The 12,554-nt window shown below is 39.8% G+C and overlaps 2 protein-coding genes across 3 annotated transcripts in view; both read left to right on the top strand.

Annotated features, from left to right (window-relative positions):
* The window catches only part of LOC127652423 (protein NLRC3-like), a 170,897-nt gene that overhangs the window by 2,293 nt on the left and 156,050 nt on the right, over positions 1–12,554 (top strand). The window contains exon 2 of one of the 2 annotated variants that reach the window (XM_052138561.1): positions 705–785. The exons of the other annotated variant lie outside the window; for it this stretch is intronic. Within the exon in view, the coding sequence (XP_051994521.1) occupies positions 712–785 (74 nt within the window). The 5' untranslated portion in view covers positions 705–711. The remainder of the gene's footprint in view (positions 1–704; positions 786–12,554) is intronic. 2 annotated transcript variants of the gene reach the window in all.
* Positions 1–12,554, top strand: part of LOC127652414 (NACHT, LRR and PYD domains-containing protein 3-like) — a 252,794-nt gene that overhangs the window by 157,320 nt on the left and 82,920 nt on the right. Inside the window, 3 exon segments of the mRNA XM_052138536.1 lie at positions 3,576–3,683; positions 5,350–6,104; positions 6,107–7,202. Of these exon segments, the coding sequence (XP_051994496.1) occupies positions 3,576–3,683; positions 5,350–6,104; positions 6,107–7,202 (1,959 nt within the window).

The raw sequence follows: 12,554 nt of genomic DNA, 5'->3' as shown, positions 1-12,554 counted from the left end.
TTTGTCTGGAGCCCTGTACTATGAATGCAAACTTAAATACAGTGAAAAAGACACTATTAGCATAACATAAATAAATAATGTCCATGTACTAAAATAAAATATTTGAGGCCATGAGTGTGCCTTCATTTACAATTTTTTTAAATGGACATGGAAAATGAAGTAATATGACAATTTTACATGCTTGCACAAAGTTGTCTGTTGATTTACCTGATGAACTTTCACCTTTTGCTGACCCTTAATGCTCGGCAGAGCTGATGTGTGCTTCTCAATCAATTGCACCTTTATTAGCATCTGACACATAAGTGCAGCTTTACATGTCATACATTCTGCTTCCCACGGATCTCCACCTGGACGGAAATGCAAGTGATTTAGAAGCACACATCAGCTCTGCCGAGCATTAAGGTTCAGCAAAAGGTGAAAGTTCATCAGGTAAACTTCTTTTTGCAACAAGGTAAAATTGTTATCACAATGCTTCATTTTCCATGGCCATTTAAAATAATAGTAAATGAAGGTACACTCATGGCATCAAATATTTTATTTTAATACATGGACATTCAAAAGAATGTTGGAAACCCTATTTACCCCCCAACCTGGGAAAAAATAAGGTGTCATCTTTTTTTTGGAAAACCAGATTATGGTCACCCTAACTGAAATGTTACTGATTTCATTGGCCTGAATATAGATGATGTCCTGTTTGTTGACAGGTGTTCAATGGACTGTTCAGATGATGTCATGGACTCTACAAAGGATCTCAGTGGACAGACCGACACAGGGAAGGTCAAGAGGTCAGAGGATTTCAATGGTTTAATAAAATACACTGATAGATATTTCTGATATGCTGCACAACACTACAGTATAAAAACACTCCGACTGGATTATCTCCAGTAGAAACATGTGAAAACAGCTTTAGGGTAAAGTGAGATGACAGTGAGATGGTTTGATTCAGTCACAGACAGAACTGGAAAACTTGTACAGTCAGTTGAATGTAGAAGATGAAACTGCTTCTGCTGGCAGGTCATCCCCACCTTCCTGAATCTGGGAGGGGACAGGGGGAGGCAAATGACAATAATAATTAAAAACACAAGGTATTCACTAGCGATTCACCGATCGACCAGCCAGGGATCGGAATTAGCCGATTTTCCGCATGCTCGGCCGGACCGGTGACCGGCCAGTCAGCCTCACATCTTTCCGATTACAAGCTGGTCCGTTTTGTTGCCAGCGGCGCAGGCAATAACGTCACAGCTGCATGTAAACATTTCATTGGCGTGGAAGATCTTCACTGTGTGAGTTTAGAATACATAAAGTTTGAAAAGTGTAATAATTGTAAGGCCAAAGAAAACCGTGGGGGAACCACCACAATAACGTTCGGAACAACAAACCTAATTTAGACATTTAAAATACCATCTCCCAGCTGAAAATGACAATTTAAAAAAAAAAAGCTAAAAAAGGGAAAGCGGCTAAAGCTAGCCAGAGCTCAGAGCCAGCCACAAGTCAGCAGCCTCTCCTATCTTTCCTTGGTATGAGCAGCGAAAAGACCAAAGCAATTACGAGGAAAATGATGGAATTCATGGCCCTGGATGACCAGCCGTTCTCCATAGTTGAGGACAGAGGGTTCAGAAATTTGATACATTTCCTCGATACAGAGTAGGAGGTACTTTTCCCACGTCGTGTTGCCCGAGTTGTTTAATCTCGTGTCATGTCACACACGCAGCCTGTTTGTTATCTGTCAACATTTGGGTACACAAATCCGGGAGAGGGGAAGTGGGGTGCTGGATGGCAGAGGCAGGCTAAATGCATACAAATTGTGCCGTTGTGATTTAATGCGCTGAGTAACGTAATTTTTCCCACCGTGCCCGATATTAAAATTAGTGCGACACATATTGCAAAAGGTGTCGGTATTGCTTCGGGATAACGTAAGTTGAGCGTATTGGACACTTCAGTTTTTCTGATCTTTGGAATTGTTTTGTTAGACGAGTAATAATTTCGCTGGTTCGATCCCCACAGCCACCACCATTGTGTCCTTGAGCAAGTCACTTAACTCCAGGTTGCTCCGGGGGGATTGTCCCTGTAATAAGTGCACTGTAAGTCGCTTTGGATAAAAGCGTCTGCCAAATGCATAAATGTAAATGTAAATGTAATAAAGAGAAAAAGGTCCATTTAAAAAAAATTTGGAAAATGACATCTGTTATATAAATGAACTTATTTGCAGTTAATTGTTATTTCTACCTCTTTCTAGTCACAGAGCACTTTATCTTGAGAGTTGTTTAAGTGAGAGAAGATCCTGTAACTTAGTGCAGTTTGGGGGAAATTGTAATGTTTAATAATTTATTTTATTATGAAAATAAAATGTTGCATTGAAGAAAGGTAGATTTTGTTTGTATATGTGGTCAATAATAGTTCTTGGAAAGAAAATCGAAATCGGAAAAAATCGGTATCGGCAGGTCACACTTGCAAAAATCGTAATCGGCCAAGAAAATTGCAATCGGTGCATCTCTAGTATTCACTGTAACAGCGAAAACAATACAGTTGTACAATACAGTACAGTTTAAAAGAGAGGGAAAGGCCAACAAGGAGCGGCAGCGAGAGAGAGGAAAAAAGAAACACTTACTCGCCGGTTCTCTGATACCTCTATTGGACGACAGCTGTGCTTTCCCGGGTGGATCGGAGACAGTCCTCCGACCCCTGGCGAATGGAACACCCCGCTGCGTTCTCAGGGAACAGAAGGAGTCTCCCCCGCCCCTGGCAGCGGTTCTCCCGGGACCGCCTTCTCCCCTCGCATTCGTCCGCTCCCAGGCGGCTGGGCTGCTCCATCCCCCGGCAGATGGCTGTGTCTGGTCCGTTGGGGTGGATGATAGTGGTGAGAACTCTACTACGGAGCATCCCTCTTCCTTCCCGGGTTTTCAGCACCAGTGTAAAGGGATTAATGGAAAGGAGGTGGCGAGATCCGGCTTGACAATATAAATAATAATTTAATAATTAACAGAATCAAAAAGACACAAACGCACACAGGTGTCGGACAGCTGCCCTTAAATCTCTCTCTCTGTCGCACTGCTGTCTCCAGTCGGCCTTTATCCCTCTCAAGGGCTTAATTAGCCTGATTAGGTGCCACCATCCGCCCTGCCACAATCTTCTTTTAATAAGAAGAAGTGAAAATGCTGAATGTTGAACTAGGACTGTCCATTAAACATTACCAAACAGTTACTGTGTGTAACCATGACAATCTGCCTTTTAATATGAATACATGAATATATTTGTGTCATTATTGTTTTTATTGTCTTCCATAAATGTACAAGGTGTGTGAGAATCATCAATGTTCAGCTGGTGTATTTCAGAAGCCTCATGTTAGGACTGTGTGCACAGTAATCTCCAGTGTGCTGCTTTCTCTTGTCCTAAATACAAATATTCTCAGTAGTCAATTTCTCTAAGTGACCTGTGACTGAAAAAGAAGAATTGAGCTCTTTTAGAGAAGAGAGAGAAATATTGAAAAAAGTAAAGCTGAGAAACTGATGAGAGGAAAAGAGTGTTTGTGAGAGTTTGTAGTTTTAAAACAGTGTTTATTTGTTGTTGTGTTTTAGTGTCATTCATGGAGAATCTCCTGAATCCAGCTGTGTGTCCATGAAGAGTGACGGGTCAATGGATCCTCCACTTAACTTCAGTTCAGGAGCTCCTTGTGCTGATGTGAGGTGAGGACTCTCATGTTGACTGACAGTATGAACGTGTACATCACAGTCTGAGGGGCGATTAGAAAGAATCCAGTGTTAAAAATAACACAACAGTTAAAATAAATGTTATCAAATGGATCGATACTGATTATATGTCACTGTCATGCATATATACATGTGATATGTACATTTGTTTACAATCACTGTGTAATGCACACACCTCATGAGCGTACACCAGTGAGGTCAGGTGTCATTACATGTGCATTATAAAGCAATAACACTTGAAATTCATGAAGGATTGTGTTAAAGGAATAGTTCTCCCCAAAAATGATCATTCTCTCATGATTTACTCCCCCTCATGCCATCTCAAACTCACATGACTTTCTTTCTTCTGCACAACACAAATAAAGATATTTTGATGGAGATGTGAATATATCCATACAATACAAGTCAATGGGGACCAAACTTTCACACTCCAAAAGGACATAAAGACATCATAAAGGTAATCCAGGTGGTTTAATCCATGTCTTCTGAAGTGATAAGATCAGTTTTGGGTGAGAAACAGACCAATATTTGGTTATTTAAGTCCTTATTCGGTAAAAGTTTAGCTGTCCTATGTGTGTTCACGAGAGAAGCTTGTTCACACATCCTCACGCTTGATGCGATCGTAATTTCATGTTCATGCAAGAACTAACATGGTTTTAATACAACCAGAAGGTCAAGGTCAATTTATTTCTAGAGCACATTTAAAAACAAGTGTAATCAATGTGCTGTACAATGCTGTTTGTACACTCACAATTAGATTTAGATCTTAATTGGTTTATTGTTCAGTATGGTGCATATGTGTGCTTTTCCTGGATGCTAACCGACAGAAAGCAGTGAGATCACATGATCACATACAGTGCATGTGTCGAGCATGAGGACGTGTGAACAAGCTTCACTCATGAATGCACATAGTAAAGATAAGCTGAAGATTTTAATGAATAAGACCTTAAATTGAGTGTCTCACCCAAACTGATCTTATCGCTTCAGAAGACATGAATTAAACCACTAGAGTCTAATGGATTACCTTTATGCTGCTTTATATTGTTTTTGGTGCTTGAATGTGTTGGACCCCATTCACTGGCATTGTATGGACAAAAACAGAAATTGAAAGTGTCTATACTAATGTGATTCAATAAACAATATCTTAAGATTATGAAGCACATGCTGTATTCACAACATCAGACTGAAATATAAACATAGTCATATGTACAGAGAAAAATACAGTGTTATTAATGAATCAATCCATACTTTAAGAAAGCGTTTGAAATGCAGGAGTAAAACACAACAGTCCTTTAAACTCGACCTGATCTAAAAACACACAAGATCATCTCAGACTTTTTATAATACAGTGATGAAATCAGACCAGAAAAAATCATAAAAGCACGAGAAACTTTTGATGTTTGTTATTTTCAATAAATAAACGGTCCGTCATCAATTATTCCTTTGTCAAATATTTGTGCACATTTCAGACCTGCTGTTTTTCTTTCTGTGAGATGACAACAGCTACAGACATGTTGTGTCTGAAATGAGTCAATTACACTTCTGTAGATTTAAATGAGAAATCTTCATCTCTGTGTATGAAGATATTTGATGTTCTTCTTTCATCAGTTTCTTTTCTCCTTGTTTTCTGCCGTGTGAATAGAGATGATGTGACTGGAGACCTGCAGCAGGATTCTCATCCACCAGTAGATGATGTTCTTCAGACAGTCAAAGACAAACACAAAACCAGCATGAAGAACAAGTATGAGAGCTTATTTGAGGGAATCAAACTACACGAGAATCAAACGCTCCTGAACAGGATTTACACACAGCTCTACATCATAGAGGGAGAGAGTGAAGGGGTGAATGAAGAACATGAGGTTTTACACATGGAGAAAACACCCAGAACTCAACACCATCAAGACACTCCAATCTACTGCAATGACATCTTTGAATCCTTCCCTGAACCAGGATATAAGCAGGTGAAAAGAAGGAAAGAAGAAATAAAGACTGTTCTTACTAAAGGCATCGCTGGAATTGGAAAAACAGTCTCTGTGCAGAAGTTCATTGTGGACTGGGCCGAGGGAAAGGCCAATCGGGATGTAGATTTCATGTTTGTGCTTCCATTTCGAGAGCTGAACTTGATTAAAGATGAGCAGTACAGTCTTCACAAACTTCTGCTGGACTTTCATCCTGAACTTCACGATCTGGACTCAAAGATTTATGATGAGTGTAAACTTGTGTTCATCTTTGATGGTCTGGATGAAAGCAGAATTAAACTGGAGTTTTCAGACAATGAGAAAGATCCTGATGTGACTGAGACTTCATCAGTGGGTGTGTTGATGTCAAACCTCATCAAAGGAGATCTGCTTCCCTCTGCTCTCATCTGGATCACCTCCAGACCAGCAGCAGCCAATCAGATCCCTCCAAATACATCAAGCGTGTGACAGAGATTCAGGGATTCAATGACCCTCAGAAGGAGGAATATTTCAGGAAGAGAATCAGTGATGAGCATCAAGCCAGCAGAATCATCTCACACATTAGAAGATCAAGAAGCCTCCACATCATGTGCCACATACCAGTCTTCTGCTGGATCTCATCCACTGTGCTTCAAAACATCCTGAAACAAGACGACAGTGCAGAAATCCCTCAAACTCTGACTGAAATGTACATCCACTTCCTGCTCCTTCAGATCAATGTGAGGAATCAGAAGTATGAAGAGAAACTCCTGCAGTCCAACAGAGAAGTGATTGTGAAACTTGCTGAACTGGCTTTCAAACAGCTGATGAAGGGCAATGTCATGTTCTATGAGGAGGACCTGAAAGAGAGCGGCATAGACGTCACTGACGCCTCAGTGTATTCTGGGATCTGCACTGAGATCTTTAAGGAGGAATCTGTGATTCATCAGAGGAAAGTCTACAGCTTCATTCATCTGAGCTTTCAGGAGTTTCTGGCTGCTTTCTTTGTGTTTTACTCACATTTAAAGAAGAACAGTGAATCACTGCAGATGTTTCTGGATTATAGATATAAATCATACATTAGAAGAAACTCTCTGTATGATCTACTAACAGCAGCAGTTAATAAAGCCCTTGAGAGTTCAAATGGACAGCTGGATCTTTTCCTGCGATTCCTGCTGGGCATCTCACTGGAGTCCAATCAGAGACTCTTACAGGATCTACTGACACACACCGAGAACAGTTCAGAGAGCATCAGGAAAATCACACAGAGCATTAAATATAAAATCAAGCGTGGTGAACCTCTCTCAGCTGACAGATCCATCAATCTGTTCCTGTGTCTGCTGGAGATGAATGATCAGACTCTGTCCAGAGAGATTCAGGAGTTTGTGAAATCAGACAAACACTCAGAGGAGGAACTCTCTCCTGCTCAATGTTCAGCGATCGCCTATATGCTTCAGATGTCAGAGGAGGTGATGGATGAGTTTGATCTGAAGGAATACAACACATCAGATGAGGGCAGAAGACGACTGATACCAGCTGTGAAGTGCAGAAAAGCTCTGTGAGTATTCATTAATGTCATCACACAAGATAATGAGATTACCTGCAGTTGACTGTGACATGATACAGTGCTGATGCTCTATGTGTACCTGTGCTGCATACAAGATCAAAATACATCATGATGAAGATGAAACTAGCTCAGCTGACAGATCATCAATCTGTTCTTCTGTCTGTCTGAAGTGAATTCAGACTCTGTACGCTACAAATCTGATGCTCTGTTTGTTCTTAACCACAAAGACTAGAGGTCTGCAAACTGTCATGTAGCAGGTGGGGTTCAGGTCAGTTTTTCAAGTTTGAGTCCAAAACTTTCAGTGGAATGACAAAGTGTGTTACTTTGATAAATGACTTAACAAGATTGCTGGATCTCTTTTCCCTCCATCCTGTCAGTGGGTGTGTGATCCGACAGAAAGGCCCAGATTTAGCTTAACCAGACATTTAAAGGTGACGCTAACTTTTACAGGACTGTTGGTCTACAGGTTGTGTTTACTGGTCACGCTGGTCTTTTTGTCTGTCTTCTCCTGGTGCAAATCACACAAATAGAGATGTGTGACATTCATTTATTCCAGACCGTCTCTCTCCACTGTAGTTTTTCTCATCAGTCCTGTGGTCTCGGGGTAACCTGTAGGAGTCCAGAAAGAGCGTGCACTGTTTAAAAACAGCCGCATAGACGCACTTAAATCAGAGACGGGTCGGGTTTGGGCTTCAACTTGAGGCACGTGCAGACCTCTAACAAAAACATAAATGGTGCATTCAGTGAATATGATGTTCTTTTTGTTTTTTAAAGCATTAGAGGCACAAATGCCTGAATATTAAACTATTATCTAACATATAAATAACCTTACATGAAAAGATGCTAGTTTTAAACACACAATGTCTCCATGTTAACATGTTGAATTGGCCTGTCTCATCTCAAGAGGTCTTGATCTTCTCAATTCTATACAACTGAATTACAATGAGAACATGGATGAGTCCGCAGGTGCCCCCATGAAGACACGCCCCTTAAACGAGATGAGTCTGATTCATTCCGATGCAATACTGATGGGGCTAAAGAGAGACTGGAGTAAAGATTATTTCATGTGACGGATTCTGAATTTTATATCCAGATATTTATTATTATCCTCAATTATGGTCGAGCGGAGATTTAATTGAACTCTTCTGCAAAAGAAAACAAGGGGGACATTTAATTGTGGGAGGCACAAAGGTCCAAAGGACACCAAGAGCAGTCCCCTTCATAGCAGTCTCACAGTCTTTTTAAAGGGACTAGAAGTACTTTGTCCCGTGTGCTAAAAACTCTAAAACTGATTCCTGCCCGACTTGATAACAATCTCTTCATAAGTATCAGCTGGATGATTTTTGTAAAAGGTGTCAGGTGAATAAAAACAGTTTTGTTAATAAAATATGTTTCAGTGACCGTGAACTCTGGCATGAGACTTATACTGGTGAAATTTCTCCTGCTATTAAAAATGATTGAAAGCGCATACATGCAGTGTTCATACGCCAGAACTCCACTAAACTTCTTCAGTGTGTCTGATCACATACAGGGGCACAGATGGCATTCACCCACATTTGAAGCTCTTGTAATACATGTAGACTATTTTACTTAAGAACTTAATTCTGCTTTAAATATGTTTGTTCTAGATTTAATGCAGATATAATTAAGAGAAACGGTACGTTGGACTTTAGCGCCTCCTGATTCTGAATTTGTGAATTAATTTCATGATCTACTCACCTGTCAATCAACCGATGCACTAAAACACTCATTTAAACTTTTCAGGCTATTTGTAGGGGTGCAGATTTAAAAGGAAATTACGTCCGATCTGAATCTGAACAATGAATTTCAGGGAGCTGAAGATCGTAATGCAGGTGTCTACTTGATAAAATAACTGAGATTTCTCTTCTAAACGTCTTGTTTGTGCTCCGATTAAATGCAAGTGTAATTAATAGAACCTGGTTTTAGTGCTTTCTTTTTCTTCTTTTACTTTGTTGCATTTTATTATGCAGAAATACACATGAATGATGACTCTCCCCTCGAAATTCAAAACAAAGTCATCAGAGACACATATAAGCACGTGTAATGCTGACGCATATATTGTTTCAAATAGTGAAAAAACCCATATAAAGGAATAATTTATGGGTGAAAACTGAACTCAACTTAAAAGATAATTGGAAATTGTAATATTTGTAAATCAGAATGTTGGGTGCATTCCAGTCGACCGATAGTGTCCCGCGAAGTGAACTTCACATGGTATTTAGCCGTCTTAAGTGAGAAGGGAACGTTTATATTCAGTTGGAAGGGCACTTCAGACAGCATAGGGAATAAGTCTACTTCGACACATCACTTGACAGGAAGTGGAGAGGGAAATTTACGAACCAGTCATTGTGAACCAGAGTACTGATGAAGTAATTTACCTCAGGTGTGTTTTCTATGAAGTTTGCTCGAGTGTGTAGTGAACGAGATGTGTGAACGGAGCCACTCTGGACAACTAGTTGTCAGTCACATCATATAATGTGAGATCTATACTGAACTGTACACGCGTGTCTCCCGTGTTAATCGTGAGGTTTTGTTTACTCGTGGAGACGGAGATGTGAGTGCCATCTGAAGATCCATTCGCTGTCTTCCACCAGAGCTGCTCACGAGAACAACACAAAAACTTGTTTATTTAATAATGTGCTGTCCGTTGTGAAAAAACACCTACTTATTCATGCAGTTATCAAATCAGCCAATCATGTGACAGTAGTGCATAAAATTATGCAGATACAGGTCAGGAGCTTCAGTTAATATTCACATCAACCATCAGAATGGGGAAAAAATGTGATCTCAATGATTTGGAGCGTGACATGATTGTTGGTGCCAGACGGGCTAGTTTGAGAATTTTTGGGATTTTCATGGACAACAGTCTTCAGAATTTACTCAGAATGGGGCCAAAAACAAAAAACATCCAGTGAGGGGCAGTTTTGCAGACGTAAACACCTTGTTGATGACAGAGGTCATTAGAGATTGGCCAGACTGGTTCGAACTGACAAAGGCTACGGTAACTCAGATAAACGCTCTGTACAATTTTAGTGAGCAGAACAGCATCTCTGAATGCTCAACACATCAAACCCTGAGGCGAATGGCCTACACCAGCAGAAAATTGACACAAGGCAGGTTGGGTACATGGATTCATGATTTTGGCACCACATTTTGACCTCCATAGAAATGGAGATTCATCAGACCAGGCTATGCTTTTCCAGTTTCAACTGTCCAGTTTTGGTGATCCTGTGTCCACTGCAGCCTCAGCTTTTTGTTCTTGGCTGACAGAAGCGGATCCTGATGTGATCGTCTGCTGTTTGTAGCCCATCTACTGTTGCAGTGGCCAACGTTATAGTTATCACAATACAAAGTGTCAAAAATCAACAGAGGTACAACATTAAGTGCACCATGTGGGGTTCAAACACACAACAAAGTGTTGTTTCCAGTGATGGCTGTGGGGAAGCACAGTTTTTTATTACTTTTATTTATTTTGGTGTGTCTGCAACATGTGTAGATATTGTTGATATTAACGAATGTCATGTCTCTTGCACCGTTTTCAGGAAATACATTTAATTATTAAAGTATGCCTTAATTTCAAGTGGAAAACTGAAGACATAAGGACAAAGAACCATAAATTAATGACTGAGAAGAGGAGAAATTTGGTCACATATTCAAATTCAGTAATTCCTGATTCACGCTGCTGTTTACCAACATAGAGGGACTGAAACAGTTTTAATAATGAATCAGTTGCTCTAATAGTTTTCTTTATTCTATTTCAAACAATCACAAAATAAACATTTACAGCCATAACTGTTTAAATTTGATACAGCGATGCTGTGATGTTTTCTGATGTCAATCATAGGCTGTACACTCCTGGACAAAAAATTACAAATTTCCCAAAATGGCAAAACATTAAAGGTGCTGAATGTAATATTCAGAAACCCTTGTTGTTAGTGACACATGTGGCCATTAAGTGAACTGCAGCTGCTACCTGTTGCTCAAGCACATAAACACACTCCATAGGGACGAAAGCGAGCATCGACCAAAACAATGACGTAACGTACAAAGAGACTGAACGTGATCCACCGGCATCATACTGATAGATGAGGTAACATAATTAAAATTACTGTTGAGATTGTTTTACTACAAACTTTTGAGACTAAACTAAAACTACTTATCAGCTAACATAACATACTGATCTACACATACAGCTACACACTACCGAACTATACCAGACAGTTACTGTTGCACTATTGTATGTTTTGTATGTCATATGTTGTACTACGAATCAGAAACCAGCATATTTGCTTAAATATATCCTGTATAACTGACATTAAGTATAAAGAGAAGATCATTGAAATTATTTGACAGTTACGAAGCAAGGTAGCTTGCAATCTGTCAGCATTAGCAGCCAAGATCAAGTTAGCAAAAATGAGATCAATCCTTATGGCACTATATTTCACATGCTTTGCCAATTGTGGGTCGGTTTTGATCCCCAAAACTGAACGAAGGTCCCTCCAGGAATCAAATGGCCTGCCAATATTCACTATAGTTTTCGCTCGACCACGATAATGTTCCCGCTTAGCCAGATGGGATTCAGTAGATAAATGTTGTTTTTTTGGCTTACTCTGAGTTTGTGTAGGAGTCGGTGTTGTGCTAGGAGCCATACATTTGCTGGATTCAATCTCTAAGATAGTTACCTAGTGTTGCAGTTTGTTGTCGCTGTTGAATATCGGAAGAGAAGCACTGAGGCAAGGCTCTCGGGAGTGCACATAACTATCACATCCTTTGGATTTTCCTGGCAAAAGCAGCACGCAGGATAGGTAACCTAGGAAGTCTGGGAGGGGCAAATTTTTTAAGTTGTGTTACAGCCATTCACATAGTGGCAAAAAAGGTGAATATTACATGAAAATTGTTACATACTGCACCTTTAATCTTTTAATGATCTTAACCACAAATTATTGGTCAGGAAATGTCTCAAATTGATTCCTCTGTCCTTGTTTTCTTTCCTTGCATCCATTCCTTATTTCCTAAGAGGGTGAGGTATGAAACGAGAAAAAGTCAGGAAAGGAATCGAGGATGTACATTTTTAGAAATGAGAAGCACCCTTAGAAACATCTTTACTATAACTCAGAATGCCATGCAGTGATGTAAACAACATGGCAGTGTACATACCAGCAATGCATTCAAATTGTTCAGAAAGCTGTTTTGAAAACAAATTGTATTTTTGCAAGTCCATTCGTTGATGGTAGTTGCAAAGAAATTACATACTTCAGCTTTAAATAAAATTGGGGGGATCAGTCAATTCAGAAGGAACTCATGCACAAAATGGTTTTAAAG

This window comes from Xyrauchen texanus, chromosome 12 (assembly GCF_025860055.1).
Source record: "Xyrauchen texanus isolate HMW12.3.18 chromosome 12, RBS_HiC_50CHRs, whole genome shotgun sequence".
NCBI lineage: Eukaryota > Metazoa > Chordata > Actinopteri > Cypriniformes > Catostomidae > Xyrauchen > Xyrauchen texanus.
Note: the sequence above shows the minus strand (reverse complement) of the source record. Positions and strands in the feature narration are given on the sequence as shown.